This window comes from Melozone crissalis, unplaced genomic scaffold (genome assembly GCF_028551555.1).
Source record: "Melozone crissalis strain CALT ecotype California unplaced genomic scaffold, PUWL_Pcris_2 ptg000042l_1, whole genome shotgun sequence".
Taxonomy (NCBI): domain Eukaryota; kingdom Metazoa; phylum Chordata; class Aves; order Passeriformes; family Passerellidae; genus Melozone; species Melozone crissalis.
This window is the reverse complement of record NW_026535820.1, coordinates 21,935,692-21,963,671: the sequence shown is the minus strand read 5'-3', so window position 1 is coordinate 21,963,671 and position 27,980 is coordinate 21,935,692. Positions and strand designations below refer to the sequence as shown.

Below are 27,980 nucleotides of genomic sequence, written 5' to 3'. Positions count from 1 at the left end.
TGCTAATACTTATTCTTTCTCATCTTTAACCTGTTAAATGTGGCTAGCTATTGATTTTATAGTTTTTTTGTGAAGTCTTACTTTTGGACAGTGAGAGAGCATTTATATCAAGCAATTAATTTATCCCTGGTCCAGCTGGCAAAAAACAGTAGTCCAAGAGAGGACCTTATTGATGGCCAAGAACCCCATTACACAATGAAGACATCCATCCTATCATTGATGTCAAGTCCTTAGGGAGTAACCAGCACCAATTAACAAAAGCATTTGTACAACACCTTTAGATAGTCTATCCCCCTATGAGTGTTTTAACACTTTTAAAGAAAATTATTCTGTAGCCTTGTATAAAACAACACTGAGAGGGGATAAAAAAATAATAATCCTGCAGTTTACTCTTTTCCTTTCAGGGAAGGGAGGGAAACCTGGTAGTGGCCTGAACAGTTTTGCAGATTAGGTGAGGGGGTGGAGGTATGAAGTTGCTGCACAGACTATTTCATCAGCCTTGCTGTCCTGATTTCAGTGCTCAGGAGATCACAGCAGGGTGTCCTATGATGCTCTTTGCAGAGGCTGAAGCTGCAGTGGTGAAGATTTTGAAGGCCGAAATGTCAAATACTTTTCCTTAAGTACCTTGAGACACAACCTTCAATCTTCAAAGGAAAGCGGAGGAGATTTATTTTCTAGTCAATTGTATAGCTCCCCTCTCATTGCTGAATTCGACTTCAAGCTAACCTAGAGCACCACAAGCACATGCTTCCAAGCCATGTAAAACATCCCACTGACAACACAAGGACTGATCCATTCAGGGGCACAATTCTCTTCAAACACCTAAGGGCAAAACAGCATTCACTTCAGATTTTCCAACACAGTGATAATAGTTAAAGGGCTTAGGCTTTCCATGAATTAAGTACATCACCCTTTAGTTTACAGTTATCTACCTGGGTTCCTTCTTGTTTATGCACAGCTGGAGGTAAGATACACAATTTTTTCAAGATAATTTTAATTGCTTTAAAGCAAGGAAGAGATCCTGTGTATCTTCCAGCAGTAACTAAACTCACCATGTATGAAATGTCTTTGAAATACTGGTTTCTCATTATACAGAAAAGTGGTGTTCTGTGCTGTTATTTGAATGACACTGCTTCCTGCATACTGCTGTGCATTGAATTTATCATGGCAGTCAGAAAAGTTTTACTCCAAAACCCCGTTCTTCCTTAATAAACCCAGCTCTTCATTCACAGTCCCCATAGTTGTTGTAACAACTGTGAAAATATGAACCAAACAGTGCAAAAATCTGCTGGTGCAGTTAAATACCTCTTGAAACAACAGCACCAAAGGGAATGAAACACTGCACATTTCTTAAGAGAGTGTTAATTCTTCTAGACACAAGTCTGAGGGAGGGACATAAAGTAGGGTGAAAAATAAAAGCATACAAAAGATGAAGTGTCTTACAAGCCATACTAGTCATTGCTGTTATTCAAAGCAAGTGGTAACTGGAAGCTCACTTTCTACTGACAGCTACTATTCTAAATTTCTAAGCAGATGCTAGCCACTCAGGTCTCTCTCTTCTAATGGATAAATCAAATAACATAGCAAAAGGATTTTCAGATCTTCTTTTTCTGGTTTTTGGGAGTTCATCTGGACTGCAGGATCCCCCAGGAATGCATTCACTTTCTGTTAAAAGGCCATCCACACACGTTTAAAGCAGCATTTAAATCCCAGGCAAGTAATCCACAGACTGCAGAGAGGCCTTTTTCAAGAGCAAAGGACATGCAAAATGGAAGCTATTTCGTTCTGCTTTATTGAAACCAGAGAAAGTCCCAATTCAGAACCATTTAAAACATTTATTAGCGCTAATCATTGTAGGTTAAATAAAACACAAAAACTACATTTTAGGGGGGAAAATATTATTAGGTATGATACAATTAATATGTAAAACAAAAGGTAAAGTATTAACAGATTGCAGCATCCCATACATGAAGCAAGTGGGTCCAGCCCAACCAAAGCTCTTATATAAACAAAACAGAGGAAGAGTACCTAGCAGGTGATTTTAAACTGGAAATTTATCACCGACTCTGGTATAAATAATTAAGGGTAGGTTAGTAAAATATATCACTGTAGTGAAACAGTGTGATGACAGCCAGAATGCTCACATGTGTAACCTATCTAGTCACGCTTATTCCCATGTGCCATGAAGGATCAGTGAAGACATGGGATGACAAATAAGTTTCTCAGGTATTGATACAGACTCATATTACATTGCAGCACTTTAGATAACATGTTGTACTGTGAGCAAAAATAATAAGCTTTTTGAGCGTCACTTTATTACTTCTAAGTTCCAATTCCTGAAAAATAATGGCTGGTTTTAGATTTCTCAATCTGCAAGACAAACATTTTCTAGAATATGCCATTTTCATGCACAAGAATGGCAAGTCAGAAATTGTACCTATGCATAGCTCTATCTTCTTGCTACCTTTGATCCACAACTTTATGTTCATAAAGGTGAAATGATCACTAACAGAAAAATGTACTTACAGAATAAAATGTATAGTATATGAGAACCAGACATAGCGAAAAAAACACTACATGTCAGCAGAACCATACAAAACTGTACTTTATATACACACATATATGCAGAGCATATACAAAAACTAGTTCCTTCATAATTTTTTTTTAAACTTGTTCATGACAAGCCAGAAAAGCAAGTCACCCTCAACTGGACAGTCACAGTCCTGAGTCACAGTGCAAACAAGCTCCACCAAATATCCTTGGCACTACAGCCTGTGCCTCAGTCCTGCTACCAGCTCGCTTGAGAAAATCAGTCTTGGACAAATCCAGCACCAGCTGGCTAACCAAGAACTGCAGCATTGATATTGTTATTATTATTATTAGAGAAGATCAGTTACACAGTCAGGTGCTTCAGTACGGTAATTCAGCTTTTCACCAGCCATTAACTACTAAGAGGAATTCCAGTTGCTGCTAAAACTTTCAACTCTGAGATTGTCATTTTTCTGACTGTTTATGAAGGGTGGTGGTACTTTCCAAGAAATACAGGGAACCAATGGAGCAGAAATCATTAATTTTACATTTTAAATTCACTATTTTTAAACAAACAATTGCACTATTTGAAGGGGCTGCACCTTTGCTTTGACAAACAGCAGAGAGGCAACAATATTGTCAAAAGTGGGCCCTGTGTTCAGAGAAAATGCGAGATGCTCTACACAGCACATTGGCCTGTTATTTTTATTCTGGTTTCAGACTTCCCTACTGAAGCTTCCAGTAACCCAAATCTCAAGAACTCATACATTCAGATTCCTTATTAATTTAAATCTTTTTCTTGACTAAAAGCAGAATAAAGTGATTTAGATTTGCCCTACCAAAAGCAAAACCTCTTTAGTCACCATTCAAATTTTAAAATCTGTCAGAGATCCATTATAAAAACTTCCAATTTAAAAATATTTTAACATATAACTCAGAAACCTGTTCTGATTCACATACTGCTTAAAGCCAGCTGTGAGAGCTGGTTGTTCAGGACAACATCCCATAAAGATCAGCAACAATTGCCATTTCTAAGATAAATTAGAGTATACAGGATACTCACAAATTGTCTTAAAAAGCTTTCAGACATCTCAGTTAGGATTTAGTAAGTTTTGAGATGCCCTGGTAGAAAAAATAAAAATATGCAACAATGATTTACAAAAGTTTAAAAATCAATTATGGACAACTGCTATATATTGAACAAAAGTTTATGGCACCTCTAAAAACATGGGTTCGATCTCATCTTGTGTTCTGGGTAACTGGTCTAGCCTCTTACTGGCTTTTACAAAGGAGGAATCAGATCTCTTCCAGCATTGGGTCATGGACCCATAAAATGTATGAACCTCTGATGTTGGTAAGTTTGGAATTTCCTTAGCACTGAAGGCCACATTAAGCTTTTCCCTCCCCAGCCAAGTGAAAGAGCCAGGCATCCCTGGCAGACTTGCTTGTACTGGGATGGAATTAAATGTTCCCTGAAGGAACCTGTCTCCCTCCCCTGCTATCCACAGTGATGATTACTGAATTTTCATTTAAATAACCCTAGATTATCAGTTAAATACTTGCTGCAATGAGACAGAGACATGGATCATATATCAGCACAGCTGAAAACTGAAAGTTTGGCCAAAATATCCAAGGCTGTATTTTCTAGAATGAGTGTTTTCAAAGGAGGCTAAAATATAGGAGAAACTACTTATATGTGAAAAAATAATGCAGCATAGGTTCTCAAATAAAATGCAGAGGGATATTTCCCACCTATGCTACTCCAAACCCTCGGAGACAAAATGTTCCTGTTGATTTTATCTGGCTCTGTTTCAAGCCCTAACAATTGGTGACATTTTATCTAAGCAATCTCACAACCAGCCAATAAGGTCTGGTTTTCTATGTATCAACACGGAAACGACGCTCTCGGCTGCCTGCTCATGATTTATTGTGGAAAGTTATTTTTCCCTTTTGTTTGCTTTTCATAAGCCCTCCTGAAAATGTGCAGTGGCGATAATTTTCCTCATAAGAGAACAAATTAATGTTGTGGAATTCAGGCTGGGCTCTGGTTTTGAATACAGCATTTCTTACTCCAATTCCCACTTCCAATGAAATTGATGAAGAAGATAAATTTGGATTTTATCATCTCAGTCACACACATTCATAAAAGACAGAAATTGAAAACACATACGGTTTAACATTATTTCTACTTCATAACCCTCTGTAGGAATTCTTTCCTCCACTTCATTTCCAAGTGCATCACGCTTCAAAGATATCACATAGTGTGCCTTCCACACCACATCCCCACACAATTGAGCAGATTACTCCACAAATTCAGGGAATTACATCTGTAAGCAAACATTTACGTTTGTTTTTTAGATTCCAGCCTCTAACCCCAAATAATATTGTGCTCTCTTGTGCAGTTTTTGTAGAGAAATATTGTTCTTTGAACTCAAATACCCCTTGGAGCAGAGCACTGAGACCACACGGAGTGGGGCACTGTGGCACCCTCTTTCAGAAACCAAGGAATACGCAACCTTGAACACAGACAACTTTGGTCTGGGGCACAGATCTGCAGGAACCCTGGTAAGCAGTGGATATTAAGCCTGTATTTATGCTCATTTTACATTTTCAGCAACTATTGAAACCCACACCATACACAGGGAATCATTCCACTCTACACAGGGGCTGCATTTTCACTTCTTTCTGGAGCACACTGGAACTGTATGGGGTCCAGCAGTTTCCTTTGCGACACCTCCTTCTTCCACATACACAGCACTTCCTGACACAGATTTTGACTTCCGGTCCATAAAAACTGCATTCACTCATCCTTTGGATCCTTTTTTTTTTCTTCAGTTAGCAAATTCAGTCCACTTCTTGCTAATGTTTACTGAAAGTAGGAGATGAAGCTGCAGATTTAGAAAAATCATGAAGCAGAGTCCAGCTAAAAAGATGGCAGAGAAATTGTAAGCCAAAATTCAGGTTTTATGAGATTTTTTCACCCTATTATTACAGAGAAAACTCTAAAAACAGGCCAAGTCCACTTTGCAAATGTAAGAAGATAAGTTTTTGCAGAAAACCTAAATTTTATTTAAAAACTGATCTTTTTATTAAAAAAACCCCAACAAAACAGTCACTGGTTGAAACAGAGAATCGGAGTACTTTGTAATTTTGACAGGATATTAGAGAGGATTTTCCAACTGGGTTTTGCAAAATCCCTTTGAAGTAAAGCCTTCTGCTTCTGGTCCTTGCGTTATTGCTCATGGGAAGTATTGAAATTACTGCTTTCAAGATAAGGAGCCACGTCACTGAGATCACGAAGTCCTTTCTCAGTGAAAAAAAAAGCAAATGATGCTGTTTTTCAAGTAAATCTAAAAAGATCAAGTTGGGTCAGCAGCACCGCCTACCCGTCTGTGAAGTCTGCCTTCCAAGTTTGATTGCTCCATTGTTACTGTTTTCATGAGGATCTAAGGGCGGAATTTGCTGACCTGAAACACATGAGGAGACATGAATTCAATTTTCCTGATGTGAGAACAACACACCATACAGGTAACAGTTAGAAATTAGCTTGCATAAGAATTACATCTGTGAAATTTTACAAGAAAACAGCTGTACCTTGAATAGTTTCCCTTGTATCCTGCTCATGAAATAAAGACTTTCACATTAAAAACAATACATGAAATATGGCTATTGAGAAGACATGAAGTACACTGAAATTATATTATCCATGAATTTTTTAAATAGTTATCTTACTGAGCTCCTTACAACTTAAAATGAGAAAATTCACATATTTCTCCCAGTTCCACCTAAATGTGAATGGTGCAAGTTTAAAGAGATTGTGCCCGTCCTAAATCTGCATGCCATTTAGTCCTAGCACACTGGAGTTTTACAAAGCACTGTATCTAAACACATGGTGCCTACAATTGACAAAGAAAAACAGATCTGTTCTTTCCATTGAATCCCTTCCTCTTTTTTAGGTGTACCCACGTCTTTCCAGTTGACAGCTCTGATTACCTAACATCACCACCACCCCTTTCCTTGCAAACTCTCCTGATTTTTTAATCATCTTACGGAGCAATTATTTAGAGTGTTCGAAAGAATTCCAGCCATTGCAGGAGAGCCAGAGATCTCTCCTGGGGCAGAAGGGCACTGCTCCAACTCCCTCCCCGTGTGCCCTTTTAGTACTGCTGCATCTTTTGTCTAACTGCCTTCCTATTAGTGGAAAAACATACAATGTGCTTAATAAGAAGAATAATAAATGGGGAAAGAAATTCTCCCAGCTCCAGTCCATCCTGTGTCTCTCTCTCCCTCTCTCGTGTGCATCTGGCTTTTGCATTAAAACCTTGTGTGAGCTCTCCATCAGTACCTTGAGATTTTACAGTCATGGTAATGTACTTTCCCATCACTTTGTGGATTTCCTAAAAATTTTTTTCTGAAGCTGAATCCATTTTTATGAATTATTCCTGGGTTTACCATTACCCATGTTTAATAACATGAGTTAAAATATTTAACACTTGTTTCTTATATACCACTTTCAGAGAACACAGAGTTCCTGTGAACAGCTCATCATAATCCAGGTGGATTTTACAGCTTAGATTTCCCCATCCTTTGCTTCAGTCATTCACAGCTCTCTCTTACCAAATGTTCTATGAATTATGTACTACCTAATAGTCCTACAAATTATTTGGGGGAGTGGTTGTGGGTGGGCGAATTAAAAGCATTCAGGTAAAATCCAATCCCAATGAAATCAAACAGCAAAATTTGATCTGTAAAACTTGTCCTTAAATTACCTTTAGCAATGATTCAAATTTTCTCTTATTCAGTTAGCTCTGCACAGGTATGCTGTACAAGAAAAGTGTGACTTTTAAAGCAGATAATTTTGTGTGTTTGTACAGCTGAGTGAGAAGGGGAAACATCCTCCCATTACTAAGGTAAAGATACTGCATCTGGTCCAACAGAGTGAAAATGTGTATCTTGAGGGCCAAAGCATGTATAAGCACTGACATTCCAATGCTGAGCTCTATTTGGGTCACTAAAATATCAGCTTCACATCCTGCTTAACATTCTGTTCAGACTTCATGTTTGTAAAGTAAAATAAAAAGGAGAATAGGTGGTTATATACCCAGCTGTTACATGCATTAGTGCTGTTGGCTTTGTTTGGAGACAAAGAGAATCCACTAATTCTTAAAACTCTAGAGAATATGAAGAACATGGTATCTGTGAGAGGCTTTCCAAGAAGGCAGTGCTGTCATCATAGAGACCTGCAGGGAACTTGTGCATAGGTACCTAACCCTTCTAAAGGGCTTTCAACTCAGTCCCAGCAAAATAAAACTCTGTCAATCTGACCCAGACAGAGCACAAAGTAGCTAAAAAACCTGGAAACTCCAGACATGGCTTCCATAAATAATTTGCCATTAATCAAATACCTCTAAACATTTGTTCTTCTAACAGTAACTTTGGAAGAGGAGAGCTTTAATGTGCAAACTTTCATTTTAGAAATGAAAGCCTAACTTTCATTTCAGAAATGAAAGCCTAACTTTCATTTTAGAAATGCATTAAACCAAGACATTAACTCTATTTTTTTTCACTCAGCTTTTCATATTTCCTATGAGAAGTATTTTCTACAGTAGTCCTGATGTGTATGCCAAGAAGCAGGCAACTCTTATCTTTGGAGCAAAAACCTTGCAGGCTTCAAGGTCAGCAAGCAGTTTGTCCAGTTCAGACCAGGACACAATATATGTTGCTAAGAATCACCCAGATTTAAGTAATTTCTCAGAACAATAAAACCCACATAGATAACAACTGTAAATAATGAAGACAAAAAAATCTCTAGACCTATTTGCTGCTTAGTTATTCTTGAACTTAAGTACAGTTTGTCAGGAACAAGCCATGTTTTCTACTGTTTTGATACCACTACCCCCTCCTTGAACTCAATGTAAGGAAATAAATGTTTAAACAGTCTAAACTTTTATTTTGAGTCTGAGAATATTTTTCCAGTAGGTGATTCTTGCCTCACTTATTACTTCTCTTATTACCAGAATTATTAAACCATGAAGTTAAACCATTTTAGTTTTATTAACAAGACATCCCTGCCCAAGCAGCTTTTACCATGATAGGAATCTTGGAGCACAAAACTCAGTCTAACACCTGAGAACCAGCTCCACGGCAAATGATACAGCAATTTTTCATCAGGCATCAGGGAAAGTGAATTAAAAAATCAGTCAGAAATCTGTCTGACTTATTGTCTTTCCCTAGGCCTCCCTGACAGTAAGCACTGTAACAGAGAAAGGCCTAAGAAGCAGGAGAACACTAAGGATGAGGAGTGAATCCTGCATCTACACTTCCTGCTTCTAACCCAGCTCAATCACTACTGCCACCTAAAAGCACTGTGATCATCTCATCTTGTCATTCAGCTCCTGATAAATATGGCATCAATATTGCTGACACCAACTCAAATATAGCTGGCACTGAGTCAGGATCAACAGAGGTCACAAACTGAATTAATTTTGGAAAGTATATACTCATTTAAAATTTGCATCTCACTGGCATCCATAGTCTCTGTTCCAGAGTAATAAAAATATCCCAGTATTGAATACCATAAATTAAAAATGCTGTAGGCTATTTCTTTCATGCAGTTTATGTCAGAAAGAAGCAGCAGTGCTCTGACATCCAGCCCTGGAATTCTCATACTGAAGAAATAAAAACATAAAGGCAATTCCTCTTCAAACTGAAGACTGCTTGGTAAAGATAGAGTCAGCTTAAAAGCACCATCAGAGGTTGAGCTCCTGGAATTATAGAATGGCTTGGGTTGGAAGGGCCCTTAAGATCTGGGGAGTTCTAACCCCCCTGCCCTGCGCAGGGATGTCACTCACCAGATCAGAGTGCTCAGGGCACCTGGCCTTGAGCACTTCCTGGGAAGGGGCATCCACACCCTCTCAGGACAACCTGTTCTCATCTCTTGCTTAACTTAAGATGACAAACTAGACCACAAATAGTCTTCACCCTGTTTTGAAGAGCAGGACACAATTTGCCAGCTTGCCAAAGATCAACAGGAGTGTGTTTTAGGATTCCAGAAATAGTTATTCACAGAGAATGCATACACATTTATCTAAGAATTCTCCAGCTGAACTGGTGAAACAAGGAACTTGGGGATAAAATATTACTGAGCTGGTATGAAAATTCCATATGGTTCCTATTGCTGATATTCCTACAGAGTAAGTTGCTGACTACAACTTAAAATCTGATTTTGCACTATTATTAAATGTAAGATTATATATTTCAATTTTATTTCACTAAGGTTCAGACCACATTTCACAGATTTTGTGCAACAAAACTGTTTGTAACCATCCACCTCTGCACATTCCTGAAGAGGTCTTGGTGTCCTCCATCCTCTCATTCCAGTAAACACTGGTGTGTAAAACAAGAAGTGTCACGAGACTGCTCAAATGTAGGGTTACAGAAATTGTCACAGCTCTGAAGTGAATCATCCAGATTAACAGATGAAAAGCATTAAAGCAATTGCATCTCCTCCTTTCTGGCATGTTTGAGTCGGGCTGAGGCAGTCCAGGATGAAGGTCAGAGTCTTCTCCAAAACCTGGTGGAGTTCCAACTCCTGCTACTGAATCTGAGGTTTGTTAAGAGATTAATCAGCACTGTGGGCGTTGCTGTTCTAAGAGTGCCAGAGGCAAAGAGATTGGGAAATGGGAGGGTGGAATAAGAGATAAACAAAATGGGAATGAAGAAAAATGAAAAGTGGAGCAGAGAAGCAAGAGAGACAGCAGGGACTGGGTAGCAGCTCAGTGAGCAGAACTTGAAGAAAGACAGGGAGTGCTCTAGTGCAGCTGGAAGCAGAAGGCATCATGAAAGTAATAAAAGCTGCTCTCTTTGTTCCTTTTTGAATGTGATGCTCCAGTTGGAAGCTGTGACATTCACTAGCTCAGAAAAATCAGACTTGGAGCTGAGTTTTTTGCTCTTGTTTGAGTTTTTAAACATTAAACTAGTTTCATCATTGACCTGTAAAAGACTGCATGAAAGGAAAGGTTGGGATCAGCCCTAAAGCTGAGCATAAGGCTCAGTAAAAAACCTGCAACAGTTACCATGATGACAGAGGGACAAACACAACAATGCATTGAACAGATGACTCATTTACTGTGGAAACAGATGTGTTGTGATCAACCTGAACTGGCACATCCAGATGATGAAGTCAAGTCCCAAGGACTTGCAGAATCACAGAATATGCTGAGTTGGAAGGGACCCACAAGAATCAGCAAGTCCAACTCCTAGCCCTACACGGGACACCCCAAGAGTCACACCATGTGTCTGACAGCATTGTCCAAATGCTTCTTGAATTCTGTCAGCCTGGTGCTGTGACCACCTCTCTGAGGAGCCTGTTCCAGTGCCCAAGCACTCCCTGTGTGAAGAACCTTTTCCTAATATCCAGCCTAAACCTCCCCAGACACAACTTCAGGCCATTCAAGAAGCAGAGTCCTGCTATCTAACACAACAACAATTACTCTAAGGAGAAGAAGCAATCAGAGTCCTCTGCAGTGGCTTTCTCTGCCTTTCTTTCCGTCTTCCTGAAAATCATGTACCAGGTAATTTTTATGGGGCTGGAGGAATGTGAACTACATTCCACTCTGCCCTAGAGCAGCAACCTGACACCTGTCAGAGCTCGGGTGAGCTTTTCTAATGGCTCACCTGAGAAAGGGTTAACTTCTTCAAGCAGGGTACAACAGCTACACAATGCCCAGAACCACCTCCTCAAATTGCCAGCTGTATCCCAGCAAGTCGAGCCCCTGCAAGCCTCATTAATAAAGAACAGCCACCTGTGAAGACCAGGCAGAGCAAAGCAGGCACATCTGATCCAACAGTTTTAGCAGTTTCCTGCACCTATAGGACTTAAAACAGTCCCACTTCGCATCTCCCCCAATTCTTTCATGCTCTGAAACCTATTTCAGTGGTATTTTAGAAGTTTCTCACAAGAATTATAAAGCTTGGCTAACTAGTCTGTCTCTAGTTCTTTCCCCCCAACCCCCATATTTATAATTAAGATTTCCCCAATTGACTGTTTACTCATGTTGTAAGTTTTCATGCAAGGGAACACAATAAATAAAATCGACTGCATAAGTAAACACATTTAAGTGGCAATTATTTTAATAGTCCTAATAGCACAGCTAACAGCTTCTCCATGCAAGAAAATAAAGCCTTTGGTTTGGTTTGATCTAAAGGAAAAGCATAGATTGCTGACACAAATTCTTGCTAGGGGAAGCAGCAATACAACTATGTTTTGCTCATTTAATTAAAATCTCCAGAAAAAAAAAAACCCAAACAAATATTCAAATCTTGCATGTATCGAAGTAAACAACAGTATTCCTAATTACTTAATTACTAAGATCCAACCTTGACTCAAGGTCCTGCTGTAATTAACTTTGGGCTATGTCAGTTTATTTACTATTGTTTTAAGTTGAAGTGCTCTCCTTGGAGAGGAATCCAGTACCTCACATATTTAACTTTAGGAATAGTCCAAAGGTCATTAAGTTTTGCTCCATTCACTGAAGTTTGAAAGCAACAGGAGAACTGATCCTGAAACACAGGGAACATAAACTGTAAAGAATATAACCTCAAATATTAGTTTGGGTAATGTTCTTCCATCCTTTCACATCCTGTACAAAAATTCAATTATGAGTTTGGACTACCTTAAAAATTGGCATATGTCAAATTTCTTTGTAACCTAAATGTACTTTCTTTTCTTAAAACATCTTTCATAGACCTCTTCAAAGTACTTCACAAATATCTGCAAATCAGCAGATAAAAGGATGAAAACCACCACACTCATCACTCACAAAGCTTGCAGACTGTCCATCTGCAATTTCACCCATCCAAGCCCATCTCAGTCAGTGTAAACATTGAGTGTCTGCTGGAAAGTATTCCTTACCCATTTCACAGGTAGTTCATACCTTACACTTTAGCTTGTCCAGCATACAACTGGTTAAAGTGTAAACTCTAGAGATCGACTTTGATTGGGTTTTTTTAATCTCCCAGTATTTCTAGGAAATGAGTATTTGGGTTACATTAAATATTCAATATATGAGCTGCTGGCAAGGCATCAGAAAATCAATAGCTTCATACATTTATAACTGAGCATTTACCACATGAAAGGTTGAATCCCAAGACAGAAACTGCTCTAATTAGGAAGCCTCATCTAGGAAGAATGTTCTTATCTGGATTTTAAACATCAGCCAGTCTCTCCTTCTCATAGTAGGAGCACCAGTGTGAGTGAGCATGCTAACTACTCTTTGCACAGTCTCCAGAGTGTTCTGATAGTGCTCTTCCCACTTCCTTGTCACCCTCAACAGATGATGCTGGAATGATTTAATCTTGCCCCCTTTGGTAGCACGCTGATCTCAGACTTTTGTTGGATGGGGCCTTGAGCAACCTGATCTATGAGGTGGCATCCTTGCTTGTGGTGGGGGAGCTGAACTAGATGATCTTCAAGGTCCCTTCCAACCCAAGCCATTCTATTGCCCTATGATTTGCCAGGCTTCAAAGAAAATAACCCATGGCCATCATGCTTGTTTTGTTTAAGCCCAAGTTTATTTCATGTTTTCCTGGGACATTAACCAGGGAGCCGCGGGCTCGGCTCAGCGCGCACCGAGGGCGGCTCTTACGTAACCTGCTCCTTCATATCTGGGCCACCTTCACACTGAGGGGGCAGGCAACACACACGGGCTGGAGAGAAACACCTGGGTGTGTACCAGATTTGAGTAAGGTAACTCAGGCTTATTTGAGCTGGTAAATGAACAGGTGTCTGAGAATTGCAAGGGTATGATTGCCACTAAATGATAGCACACATTGGGGAGCTTGTTTAGTCTTTGAAAAGCAGCCAGGCACAAGCAAAGGTCAGTGGGCTAAAGTCCCACAAACAAGAAGGGGCAATACAGAACTGGTATGACCCCCTGCACAGGCACAACTTTATTATACTGCTGTTGTATAATACATTCTTGGCATTTTTGCTGCTGCCAAAAAACCAGCAACAAGGAGCCACTGTGCCTATGCTTCTTTTAAGGCTGGGAATAAAAAGTTGATAACATTTGTTCCTATAGAAACTCAGCTATTAAAAAAGAACTACTAGAACAAATTAAAGAAACACTGAACTGTTAAGCCCTTTTTATGTCAGAAACCTTTAAAGAAAGACATTGGGAAAAATCTACCTCCAGTGAGGAATATACAACTGTATTAAAAATACTCATTTCATGTTTACAGAGACATAAATCAGTCATGTGATATTTCACAATCACAGCAAGCCTTCAGCCAGGCACTGCTAAACAAACCCAGGCTAAGTGCAGTAGCTTATCATTTGAAATCCCATGGGTACAACAGAACCCAGGAGCTGCAGCCCATTACCCAGCTCAGTGCAAACTCCCAGAGAACACTGCTGGTTCTTGTGCTCAGTCTGCCTCCTCATCCTTATTTGCCCAAGTATAGCAACTGCAGAGTACCCCTCCTGTCAAATTTGACCCATCTTCAAAAAGATCTGAAACTTGTACTGATTCTAGTCTTTCACATCTTGTATTTTCTTGAGACAAATTAAGGCGATAGATTTGTGTTGAGACTGTGCTATGAAGATATCCCTCTAAACAGCCAAATCCTCAAATTGTGAGAGAAACTTATTTAAAAATCTTTTAAGCACAGTGTAATATAATAACTTTAGAAATGAAGCAATCTTTCTATAATCTCTGCTATTTTTCCAAGATTTATCTGGCTGTCAACAAAACATACCAGTTCCCCTTTTTTCTTTATGCCTTCTTCCTATCATTATGAGTATACATTTTTTCCATCATACTATTTCACTCCATTCACAACAATGTCCCTGGAAAGAGACAGTTGTTAGACATCTCGGGAAGGAAAAATTTTATGTTAAAACGCCCCTGGGAAATGAAAAGCATAGGCAAGAAGGAGGTAAATTTTTTTAGCTAAAATAAAATGAAGTCTAACCTTTGGGCTGCTTAGGCTATCAATTTCAAGGAGGATTTAACAGAGAAATTCTCCACACATGTTGGAATATCCTTCCAAATCCAGACTATAAAACAGATAACACAAACAATCTACCTGCAAAGTCCAAGGTAAACAGAAATTGCTGCTTCCTTGTTCAGAGGCCAGGGAGCTGCACCATGCCCTTCAGGAGCAGCACAGGGAGAAGGGCAGGAGCTCTCAGGCAACATGAAAGCAAATCTGAAGCTACAGAGTGACTTTTAGGGCATCACACAAACAAAATTAGCCAGCAGAGTAGGAGACATTGCCACAGGAGGATTTCATACACTGAAAAGGCAGAAATGTTGCTATGCAACTTGGGCAGAGACAGACTTTTTTGGAAATTGCACTAAGACTGAAGTGGTATAAAACATCAGAAAGTTACTTATCAATACTCTCTGTCCAGTCACAATCACACTAATTAATTCTACTGCTAATCAAGCATTTTTCACTTGGTTTCCACTATATTTCTATAAACATACTCTACCAACTCTCTCCTTTCTCTCTGCTGAGTGCTTGATAAGGTCACAAGTAGATCCACTGAGACCAAATATTTCTATATATAGAAGTAATTGCCTGTGGAATTAAGTGCACTTGCCTGGGTATCTAGTTCATACTAAACTTAATTTAGCTGATTTTCCTCGTCTATTATATTAATTATTAGGGACAGTGCACACCGCCAGCTGCAGCAATGCCTATCAAAGCTGGAAACTAATTATCTAATTATGTGGCAAGAATGAGTTCCTCTGCAAGAACATCCACAACCATCAGATGCAGACAAACAAGTAAACTATCACAGGAAAGAACCAGTTCCTCCAGACACCCATGTGGCACACACCTCTTTTTTAAAAGGAGGCAAAAGAATGGTAATGTATTCTAGGAATACTGGCTCTTATTAACCACTTCAAATACATCCCATGTAAGCAGAGCAAACAGTTCCACAGGCCCCATCACAGGCAAAGTGTGCTAGACAATATCAGCTGATTAAAAATATGTGAAATAAAAAAAAAATAAAATAATGGGAAACAAGGAAAGGACACAAGGTTGAGTGTCTGGACATGCTGTCTCCTAGGTCTCTGCACCCCAGAAGAGGATTCAGGGAGAAGAGGAAACAGCAGTAGTGGAAGAAGATCAGACCACGGATCTCTTAAGAAACCTTAACCCATACAAGCCTGAGGATGCATAGGGAGCAACACTGTTCTTTATAATCCCTGTTGTTTCTGAAAGGTTGTGGAGAAAAGTGAATGTTATATCTGTCTTCAAACAGGGACATAACAAGCCATGGGTCTGCAGGCTGGTTAGCCTCACTCTGTTTCCTGGGAAAACCCAAAGCAAATCGTCTGAGAAGCTGCTTCTGAGCACAAGAAGGTGAAGAAGGTGGCCAGACCAGCCAGCATGGGTTTACCAAGGGTTAACCATGTCCAGCCATCCTGGTTGCCCTCGATGGCAGCATGACTGGATGTTGTTTACCTTGACTTTGGCAAGGCTTTTGATACTTCTCCCTGCAGCATCCTGGAACATCCAAGATGGGAAGTTACAGTCTAGATAGGCAGGCTGTTAGCTGTGAGAGTAGCTGGCTGGAACATCCAACTCAAAGGTCAGTGGTTAATTGTGTGTGTCTACCCACAGGCCAGTTACCTTGATTAATACCTTTTATCAGAGCCTGAAGGATGAAAAAACAGGCACCAAATTCTGCCCTCAGATGACACCCAACTCTGAGGTGCACTCAGTATCCTTGAGGGCAAGGCTGTCCTTCATAGGGCCTCAGGCTGGAGGCAGATAGGGGTCAAAATGAGCCTTCACACACTTCAGAAAGAACAAATGCCAAGCACTACTCGTGGGAAGGAAGAGCCCCTGGCTATGAGAGAGGCTGGGCACTGGTTGCCTGAGAAGCAGCTCTGCCCAAAAAGGACCTGAGGGAAGCAATCTGAGCATGAGCCAGCAGCAGCTCTGGCAGCAGAGACAGCCAGCAGCACGCCACAGGAGCCAAGACAGAGCATTAGGCAAAGCAGTTATCCCCTCTAGATGTGGTCCAACACCACCTGGGTCACACTTCCTTTGGGCCCCACAACACAAGACAAATGTTGACAAGCTGCTACAAACTCAGAGGAGGGCTGCAGGACAGTGAGGGCTGGAGAGCTTGCCCTGTGAGGAGAGGCTGAGGAAAAAGGGCCAGCTCAGCCTGGAGACACAATGGCTTTGGTGTGCCACAGAGCTGCCTGTCAGAGCCTATGGGAAGGGCTGCTGAGAAACTGAACACTGAGGTGCACCCAGGACAGGGAGTGAGCTGAATGAGGATAGGCTCTGGTTGATGTGGGGATGTCATTATGAGGACTATTTGAACCAAGGAGGCTGTGGAACCTCTGCTCTGGGGCCCAGCCAGACAATAGCCTGGTCTGAATTCACCACCAAGTCTGCTTGGGCAGAAAGTTGGACTCAAGTTCTCATGAGGTCCCTTCCAACCCACAAAATCCTTCCCACTTGCAAACAGTGACCAGCACTGGAAGCCCTGGGAGGCAAACTGAACAAGACAGTTTTTCTTCTCCTCATGACAAGTGCCAGCCTCATCATGTTTAGCAGGCCTGGAGTGAAATGTATCTGTTTGGGTTTTTTTAAAATGACTACCTTCCACTTACCAATGCCCTCCAGGAGCATTTATCAACATTTAAGTTTTTTAGCAACATGATGATAAGATCAACAGTACTGCCTCTAGAGCATGCTTGGTCTGAAACAGCAGATGTGACCCAGGCCAGAATTTATATACAGATTCAGAAGGAACAGGTTTACTCTGTATCTACTATCTACTATGTTTTGCTCTGGTGTATTCAAAGCTGTTCTTAGTTTATATCTGCATAAATAGCAGCCATACCACAGGCTTCGTAGGATTTATTGATGTGCTTGGGAAAGTAGTCTATAGACCTGAAACAGACAGCTATTTTCAGAAAACTTCTAAACAATCACAATTAATTAATTAAAGAGAACATATACTTACTTATTCCTTGAAAAAGTTCTTCAATGTTAACAGCATTCTTTGCACTGGTTTCAACAACAATTGCACCTATAGATTCTGCATATTCTTTGGCATCCTTTATAGGAACCTCCCTGAAAAAAAAATATAAATAAAAGAAGCCAAATTAAAAAAAAAAAGTTTATTTTTAAGAAAAAACCCCAAACAACCTCAAACACAGCCTAAGCATTAATATGCTCTTTACCTCCATAAAAGCAGTACTGTCTTTCTTCAGATGGCATTTAGATAATCTTATTAAAATATATCAAAATTTCAACAAAATTGATCAATCTGCAGATTTCTGCAACTTGCTGCTGAATTCATGTCTTGAGAAAAGGAAGATAATTTAAAGAAAATCACATTTGTTTGTGTTTTATATTTGACTTTGATAAGAAAAGCACTCTCCACATGCCAAATGTTCAAACATGATAGGGTACAACTGTTGAGGATGAAAACAATAAGAGCATCATGTGTCTTGGTCTGCAAGCAGCAAGGAAATGAGAGATTCTGAAGTAAGAAACCACTGACTCTGAGAACATCAGCAACAGCAATCTGTGAGTGCCAGTTCACTGGGGAAAAACACCATTCTGTGCCATTTCACCAAACTAACACCATCTTAAAATCACCAGCAGAACACCCTCATTTTTTTAACCAATACTTCATATGCCAAAAGCTGGCAAATGCAGTTTACAGCACTCAAAAAGAGCTCTGCTTTAAACAAGCTAGCCCTATGCTGGCCTTGTATCTCCCTGAGCCAGGTGGCAGAGCTGGATCTGCCCCTGTGCACTGCTATCTGTAACCACCTCTACTCCTGATTTTTGGGCTACAGCAGACTCTGCACCCACTGCTTCACCCCACAGCTCCAATATACCAATCCAGAGCCTCCTGGTACAATTTCCTCCCAGTATGAGCGTGTCAGATACATCACTCAGCTTGATGTCATCAGCTGTGTGATGTGTCTGACACGCTCATACCCTTCTGTGTCATTACTTGTTATGAGTAGAAAAGTTGCCCATTTTTTAAAAGGTTGCAGAGTTCACAGGTTGGGCTAGTTGCTGCCAGGGTGGAGTTCCAACTGCTTGTTGTTGTAATCACCTGTTGTTAATAGTTTTTCATTAACTATCTGTTGTTGATAGCTGGGAATTCCCTTTTTTGTCGAGTGGCACCCTGCTGCTTCCTGGAGAGTGGCACCCGGACAGTGAAGAGGAGGAGACATCAGGGTTGGCATGCAAATGAAGAAACCCCTCACCAAACCTAGCAAAAACCCCTAAAAACAACGAGCCAACACAGAATTAAGGGATCGAAGTGACGTCTAGATGTGAGGAACAGAATCCAGTATCTGCTAAGACCCTTTTTACGTCTCACCTTAACCTAAAAAAGATGTCAGCTGGAAAGGGGACCTCCAACGTTGAACCAGAAAGTAGGGACTTTCCTGGTGCTCTCATGAGGATGGAAGCCCCAGCTCTGCCCGCAGACCAGTGGACAAAGCTACATTTTTCCTCCTCCTCCGTGCCACTCGTGGAAGCAGCAGCGGCAGCGTGAGCATGACCCGTTGATTCTTCCCACCCAAAGCTGATTTTTAGTAAAGGCATAAAAAAGGAGAAAGATCTCCTGCCCTATTTATTTCATTGCTGAAGGTATTAAATAACACTTGTCCCAGTATGGATCCCCAAGGGACACCAATGGTGTCCAGCAGGACTCTGAGCCATTGACCACCACCCCCCAGATGCGACAGTGTGACCAAATCCATCAAACAGGCCACCCACAGAATCCATCTCTTTCCAGTTTAGAGAGAAGGATGTTGTAAAGCACCATGTCAAAGGATTTAAAGAAATCCAGATAAATTACGGAATAAGGAAATATTATGGATGCATCGAATGAAGATCTGAGCATGAAATTCTGCTGAATTCTCTTCACCAAGGATTTCCAGAGAACACAATTTGTTAAAGAGGTGAACCACACTTTTAGGGAAGTGAACACTTCTTAGCTGCTGTTACAACCATTGAATTCTACAATACTCAAAAAAATATTATGGACACTTACAACATTTTAGCATTGAAGTTCCAGCTCCCATCTTTTAAAGTACTTTTTAATGACCTGTCAGAAGAAAGCTTTATTCCTATTACTTAGAAGTATGCTGAACATTCAGCAGTTCTAAGAGTTGACAGTACTACAACAAAGATGAAGATTTACAGTTGATAAAATTGCTTGCCTATCTGTAGAAATTCCTTCAAAGTGGAGAAGAAATTTACTTCAACAGAGCACCAAGAATTGCTGATAGCTTCTTAACAACATCAAGGAAAAGCAGTGTGATCCCTAAGGGTCCCAAGGACATCTTGGCGGCTCAAAACCAAATTTTAGATGCTAAACAGGGAGGGTAGCCTGGTCAATTATGAGAAACACATTAATTCCTCCTTACATTATCTCTTACACTCAGAGATGGCAGAATCAAACCAGCTTGAACCTGGTCAGCTTGACCTCTTTTGCATCTATTCATATTGGTCTTAAAAGCAGCTGTCTCTCTGATATCCAGCAAAACATCTGCCAAAAGCTCTACAAAACCAATCAGAGATGCCAGAAATGCATACAAACAGCAGCTTGCTCCTGTGCACTCACATTATCTTACTTGTAAATTCTCTGTGCCTAAAGGCACGCGTATTTTCTACTCATTGGAAACAATCTGATAAATTGGTGACATGTTTCACCTAAAACCATTTTTACTGAAGTAAATCTGAAGACATAAAGCAGACAGAGAATGCAAACAGCTGCATGCATTGCATAAACAATCAGATTTCTGGAAGAACTGTGAAAATATATCACATATGAGAGTCTACTCTCTATTTTTTCACCAAAATAACTTTAGCTGGACGTCACTGGATAACTTCAACAAGAAAAAAGATTGGGGGATCTTTTTCAAGCAGAAAGAACAACTGCACAAAAAAATATAACCAAAACTATTCATAATTATGAGGAGAAAAAGTGTCCTCTCCCATAAAAACTAAAAAGATTAAGAGACATTAGCTCATGGACTACAATGAGGACCATTCACACAGCAAAACAATTTGTGCAAAGAAGAGCTATACCAGCTGAACAAGGAGCAAGAATTGGATGACCAGCAATCAGTAAACGACAGGTAGTGGTTGATAATAATATGGTGAGAAGATCACATATCACTGTTGCTCTGTGAGGAAGCCCAGTACTTTCACAACATTTCTGGGATACAGGATTTTTTTAAAGTCTTCAATTGGTGCAAGAGCAAAGAGAAAAAGGGCTGGTTATGGACTCATTTAAAATTGTTGCCATTTGTCACCATCTCCAAACTTACTACCCTTGAGTTAATCTGGCAACTGTATTGGGAATTGGTATTGGATATTGTAATTGCTGGGAACACTTATGCAATAAATTTGAAAGTGACTCTCAGGGCAACCAAAACCCCTGATTTGTGCTAACTGGCTTTTGGTTTTATTTTTATAACCATCCTTTCCTCTTTTTTTTCTCCTTCGTATCTGGAAATTTTTGTCTTGTAGGACGCAGTTTCACCATGTTGACCAGCATATCACAACATCACGTAGGAGATGCCAATACATCTGTGTCCTTGATTCTCAGCCCAACAGAAACCACAAGTTTGCCAGAATTAGGGCTTGTTCAGTTCTTACAGAAAGCAGTGAGTTGCAACTTTGTCCTGGTTCATGGCTGACAGTGGCAGAGGGGAGAACAAAACAAAACCCACACAGGTCAAACCCTCGTGTAGGCCTTGATTCCATAAAAGCACTGCAGCACTTGAAGTTACACACATGCTCCAGAACCCTGGTAAATCTGGGCCAAAGTAATGATAACTAAACACATGGGGATGTATTTGAACAGCCATGAGAGCCTATGAGGTCATAAGGGGAAAGCATCAAATATGATCATTGAGTTTGTACTCACAGATGAAGCAAGAAATAATAGTCATGGGCTGACAAACAGAATCACTATTGTACAGCAGAATGTGCTTCCATTTCCTGAAAGGATAAATGCAAATCCAAAGTACAGCTAACAAGCAGAAGAGCGATTCTAGCTTCACTCTCACTCCAAATATCATCATCTCAGCTCTTCTGCAGGGGATATGGATTCAACCCTTCCCTCCTTTATCTAGGAGGTTCTTTGCTTCACACAGGGGACAAAAGTTTTACTTGAGGATATGCTCCAAAAAATCCTGAAAGTACACTTTCTTCATCCAGTATTACGAAAAAGTTTCAGTTCTTGCAAATCACAAGTTCTCAAAGTTCTATTTTACCTCTTGTCCACACTCACAGCTTTATATTGCTGGTTTTGCTCATCACTTACTACATTCTGCACCTTTTAATAGAATGGAAGGGAGAAACAAAAAAAGAGAACTCTTTTCCATTCCCAGTGAATCAGCAGATAAAGGATGTAGAGACTGTACAAATCAAGAGGAAGGGCAATAAAAGAGGGGTTAAAAAAACCATAATTCACATTGTGCTGTTGTTGTTAAGGTTGTGCATCACCAGAATCACTGATTCTAGGAGTTGCTAGAATCACTGATTCTACAGGAGGCCAAAATGATATACTATTATAACAATGAAGCAAAACTATTACCTGAAGGGAAGAAACAATATAGTTACCACAATGAAAACAACATCAAAAAGTATTACCTGATATCAGACAGATCACATTTGTTTCCAGCAATGGCCATTACAATGTTTTCAGGACCATGTTCTTTTAGTTCTTTCACCCATTTTTTCAAAGTGTGAAATGAATCCTGTATCAGAGAAATAATAAAATAAGCTACCAGCACACTCTCTGCCAATGTATTTGCCTATTTTTTAAAGTAGAGGAGCACAGTTTTGACAGTATTAATGCTATAATGATTATATAGATCACAAGACTGGAAGATCACTTATCTATCTCTGCAATTTGCTTTTCAAGCTTTAGGCCATAAGGCTTCTTCAAATTAATTCTTGAACTTGGACACTTCCCTCTTTTCTGCTTCCCCTCCTCCCTGCTCCAGTGCAGCACTGAATATTAAACTTCCAGCGATGAAGAAACTACCCCAGCTCATCTAATAGCTCATTTCCTTCACCTAATGTGAGCTTCATTTGTCTAATTTCTCTTCTGTCCAGCAGCTTACCATCTCAATCACTGTCATATTTTTGGTAGTATCCAATGGAGCTTTCACAGAGACACCCACTTCCCTGCATTTCAAATCTGTGATCTGGTAAACCTCAATTTACTCATTATAAAACTGAAGAGAGAAGTGACAATTCACTTGACTTTTTTCCCCTCCAAACATGAAAATCAAACTCCATCTGATGCTACCTACCTTTTAATAGTAATTTTTTTATTTCTTTACACCAGTGAAGTAGTAGCTTCAGATAAGATAACACTTATTTCTGGAGATTCTAATTATAATGCACAGTTGAAATTCTTACTGACAAAGTGAGCTCCCAAACAGATGATAAATAATTTTTTCCCCTTCAGAAATGCACATAAGAGTTGCCTGTAAATCAGCAATAGCTGCATCAGTATAAGCAAAGGTAGAGCCCTATCAGTCACTTGGGAAAAAAATCCATTCTGCTTTAGTGATTAACACTGAATATTAAGCATCAGAAAGTGAAATACACATTGACCTTCCTCTCCTATTTCCCCCTCTTTATTCTGAGAGTTGTTCCACATAAGCTTGGAAAAAGGCTGGCAAAACAAAGTTTTATTCTTACAATATATTACAAGATAACTGTAAGATATTTAAATCCAAAGTATCAATCCAGCAGGATTCACTCTCCCTCACCTTTTCCTGGCAAATTAGCAGTGGAGAACAGCACTGCAGCACAACAGTGACCACCACTGTCAGCGACAGATCATTGCACTAATGCACTGGGGAACCAAACCTGCCCTCCCAGCCTCGGAGTAAATAAGTCAATTGGCAAGAAAGGAATAAAATGCCAGTGAACTCTCCTGGCCATCCATCCATTAGCACTGCCTCTAAGTCTGCTACATCAGCAGGGGTTTCTTCCAAAGGGAGTGAAAGACGCATTCAGCTGAGATCTCCCAGCCTCCTCTGCCCGAGAAATGAGCCAGAGAAATTAGGGATCTAAAAATAAAATTTTCATTCTAAACGAATAATGTTGAGACAAAAGGTCAGAGACTTATGATTTCATTATCAGTTTGAAAATTAAGACATGATGCTTGCAATACAGACATGAAATTATATGCTTAGATAAAAAGAATTAGTTTTAAAATCAGTAATATGCAAACAACTTAATTTCTACTCAGATGATAAAGCTAACAGCTGCTTTTTGTAGTAAAAATTCAACTCCACACAGAGAACATAGGTGGTGGTGGTAGGGAGTATTGCAGGATATGAATCCTGTCTTCTTAGTCAGAGGAAACCCAAAGAAAATTGACAAAATGCAGTCTCAAACCTTTTGTCTACATGAAGTTGAAACAACACAGAAGCAGGACTTTTTATTTAATGTTTTAAGGCAGTTGGATACCTCCAGCCAGATCTACACAAACTACCAAAGCTTATACATGTCAGACAAATTAAATTCTGCAGTTGTGGGGTTTAACTCAAACTCAGGCCCAAACAGAGGAGTTAACACAGGCAAAAAGCATCCCAAAGGTCTCACCTGTTTGGTGATATCATACACTATCACAGCTGCTGCTGAGCCTCGGTAGTACATTGGAGCCAAGGAATGAAACTGTTAAAACACAAAACCCCAGGAGAAAGTATCATTAATAAATAGAATTATCATATGCTTTGCCAGGTCTCATAGACTTGCCACAGCAGGACCACCCCCTTTCCTTCATCCCACAGAGAACAGACCTTATCAGTGGTCACCCATCTCTCATTTTCCTTTAACACAAAGAAGCCAGATCTCCTTTATCTCGTGCTGTTCTTCATCCCACTGAATTTACACAACCAGCCCTCACTGATTCAATGCACCAGGACAAGTTTTGACAGGAAGATCAACTGCACTTGGAAGCCCAACCTGATGGCATAGGGACCCCTTCCCCTGGCAAACCACAATCTTGCGTTGTAGATCTAAGACTGGATTCAGCTCGGGTTTGAATTTTGTAAAACATTGCAAATTACTTGTATCTGAACTCCTGTCTTGTTTATCTATCCTGTATTATGATAAGATATTTCAAAAACCATGGATTCTTGCAGTTGCTCTTCAGCTTTTTGCTTCAAGGAAAACATTCTTTGAGGAAAAAACCCCAAGAAATAAACATGTTTGTTAGAACAACTGAAGAACAGCATAATTTTCATAATTTACCAATGACTAAGCAGCTGATTTAGAATTTCAGCTTACAATTACAATTAAGAGTAAGGAAGTAAAAAAAAGTCATTTTGCTGATTCAACTAAGCTTAGTCTCAAACAAACCAAAAATAATCTTTCTGCGAAAATGCATTCAGTCTCAGTGTGCTCACACAGCCATTTTATAATTTTGTGGAGGGGAAGCTATCTGCAAAAGCTGCATATTAAGCTGCAGCTAATAACTGAGGTCAGCGCCTAAATCAAATACATTCTTAGGGCAGGGTCTGAACCTCACTGCCCAGCAAACACACAGTGTCACACTGCAAACCCCTGCACATTTACTGGACACATCTTTTTCCCAGATCTGTGCCTACTGACTGAGCACTTAGACTTTCAGCAGCCTCCACATTTCTTGCTGTTTCACGTGCAACAGATCAGGCAATTTATTTGTGGTGCCGGTTGCCCTGCCAGTCTGTAAGCCATTTATCACAGACCACGCACACCAGCTCAAGGTCGGCGCTTTCTTTTGTAACAGTGTGGATGCACAGCAGCAGTGACAGATGGCTAAGTGCTCAAGTGTTTTGGGCAGCGAGGCAGGTGGGAGAGCTCATTAATAAGGGAAAACAGCAGGAAAGAGGATGAGAAAAGAAAGAGGAATCAGTCGAGAAGCGTGGTCTGAAGAAATGGGATCAGCCAAGATCCTGAGGGAGCTGGGGAGATGTGTGCTTTCTGGGGTTTTAGTATGCAGCTTTATTACTTGCATGCTTAATGCAATAAATGCTTTCCAGAATTTTTAGTCTTCTAAATCACAATAGAAATTTTCAGTATGTTAGGACAAAGCACTTCAGTTGGAATGGACCTACAACAATCATGTAAACCAAGTGCCTGATCAATTCAGGGCTGGCTAGAAGTTAAATTATCTTGTTAAGGGCATTGTCCAAATGCTTCTTAAACACTGACAAGCTTGAGACATCACTTCAGATAACAAGAAGGGGTTTTTCAAGTATGCTAACAGCAGAGGAGGTCTAAAGAAAACATCGAACTCATTATTTGTTTCTCAATCACTGTGGCCAAGGTATCCCACCTACTACCACACCCCCAAAGTCCTTCCCAATCACAGAGGAGTCTAGGAGGGCATCTTGCCTGGTTGGCTCACTGAATGCCTGCCACTAGAAGTTATCTCCTACTGTCTTCAAGCCAAGACCATCTCCTCAACATGTGTTGTGTTGAAGTAGTCTGGAAGTCAGGAATCTTAACCATGGAGGGTACATCTGACCTTTCATGGTGTATGCACACTCCTCCCAGTCTGTAAACTCCAGGAAAAAAAACATTCAAACCCTATACACATGCTGATTTGGCCTTAATCTAGATTACATTTTAATCTAGATTACACAGTATTCATGAATTTACAAAGAGCTCTCAGATAACAGTAATCACATTTCACAGGAGCCATGCAGTTAAACTCACATACTCCAAATTCCTTCAAGATTGGCCTTGAAAGCACACTGAGAACCTGTACAACATCTTGGTAATTTCTCTCCCTTTTCTTCTGACCAGCTGACAAGAACACTTCCCTTAATAGCTGTTTCACTGAAGAATATTTGCAGTGTTAGGGCCAGAAAGGAAAAAAAAAAAAAAAAAAAAAAAGAAATGTAAAACAAACAAGCAAACAACAATAACAAAAAATGCCCTTTGTCATTCTCTTATTCAGGCTAATAAACAAACATATCAATACACTATGTCCCAGTCACAAGAAATCACTGTTTTCTACAAGAAAACAGAAAAAGCCTATTTGCAACACTGAATAAATCAAGAGGGGCTGAAAAATTGTAACTGCATGAATTTCATGATCTAATGATAGACTCTCAACAAATGGGCTTCATGAACATGAATTTTCCAATATCGTGCAAATTATGATGTTCAATTTTTTTTTAAATCAGTGTCCAAAACCAAAGTCCTCTTGAACATTTTTCTGGCCTAATTAATTGGAAAAAGAGAGTCACACCATATTAATTAAAGGGATACAAAATACTAATCTGCACATTTTTCACCTGCCAAGGACCAAATGTGGGACAGATGCCCAAAACAAGTGACACACAAAAAAACAGCTCACAAAATTATATCTCACGGGACTACCCTCTGTTTAATAAATGACAATGTCTATAACCTTGATTTTATAGTTCAGTATTTCTGTAACCAGTAATTCCCAAGAAAATTAGGATAAACAGAAGCAGTTTGAGATTTGGCATAAGAACAATACTGCTTGAGAAGGGCCCCCTAAAAATGCTCAGGCAGGCACTCCACACAAGCACTCAGGTCACAGCCCCAGCTTTCCAGGGAGCCAGCCCCTCCATGACCTGCAGCCAAGAGCAGAATCTGCCAGATGTCACCCCTTCCTGCAGGCAGCAGCAGCTCACATCCCCTTGGCCTAGCAGGAAAACACAGACCAGAAAGAGATTTCCATCAGCTCCCACCATCACAAATAATCACACTCCTAACCCATTTCAAACGCTGATCAATGTTCTGTCTAAAATAATTAGTTTTCTTTCTTCATTATACTGCTACAGGGATCCTATTACTTTGACAATTAATAACATCTTGAATTCCTAATTACTAAATTACTTGTAATTTGCTTGCACCTTGACTTAGTAAAATTAAGGGATCACTGCTTGCCTTTAGCTGAAATATTAATATAGAGCGACAAGTTTGGAGATTTAGCTTTGCCAGTCTTCTATACCAGGCTCTTACACTCTGAGGTAAAAGGGAGAAATCAGGGTCTAATCACCTTTCCTTGTGCCTGGTCCATCTTCAGCTCATCTTTCCTGAGTGCTGGTGACCAGGTTTCTATGCAGCATTATGGACATTGAACGAACAGCCTTAACTGCACATCCCCTAACACTTTTCTCATGGCTGCATCATACTCACATGATCATCCTTCAACTGGTGAATACATTCAGAGGTGGCTTTTCTCCCCTGTTTCCCAAAAAAACCCCCAAATTTAAAAACTCACCTACAACTTTACAGCATAAATTTTTGTTAGGAGCAAAAAATACAGAACCTTGGTACTTACACTACCAAACTTCATCTCAACTGCTTTCCATCTTCTAAGTACTGGGAAAACCTCTCATCTCTGCTTAATGAGTAAATTACCATTAACAGGTCACCTACTGAGG

General features: G+C 40.0%; 1 protein-coding gene across 1 annotated transcript in view; it reads right to left on the bottom strand.

The window, feature by feature from the left end:
* Positions 1-1,816: 1,816 nt before the first annotated feature.
* The window catches only part of RAB31 (RAB31, member RAS oncogene family), a 62,280-nt gene continuing 36,116 nt past the window's right edge, over positions 1,817-27,980 (bottom strand). Inside the window, exons 4-7 of the mRNA XM_054284783.1 lie at positions 24,175-24,246; positions 22,201-22,307; positions 17,531-17,640; positions 1,817-5,996 (exon numbers count right to left, since the gene is read on the bottom strand). Of these exons, the coding sequence (XP_054140758.1) occupies positions 5,899-5,996; positions 17,531-17,640; positions 22,201-22,307; positions 24,175-24,246 (387 nt within the window). The 3' untranslated portion in view covers positions 1,817-5,898. The remainder of the gene's footprint in view (positions 5,997-17,530; positions 17,641-22,200; positions 22,308-24,174; positions 24,247-27,980) is intronic.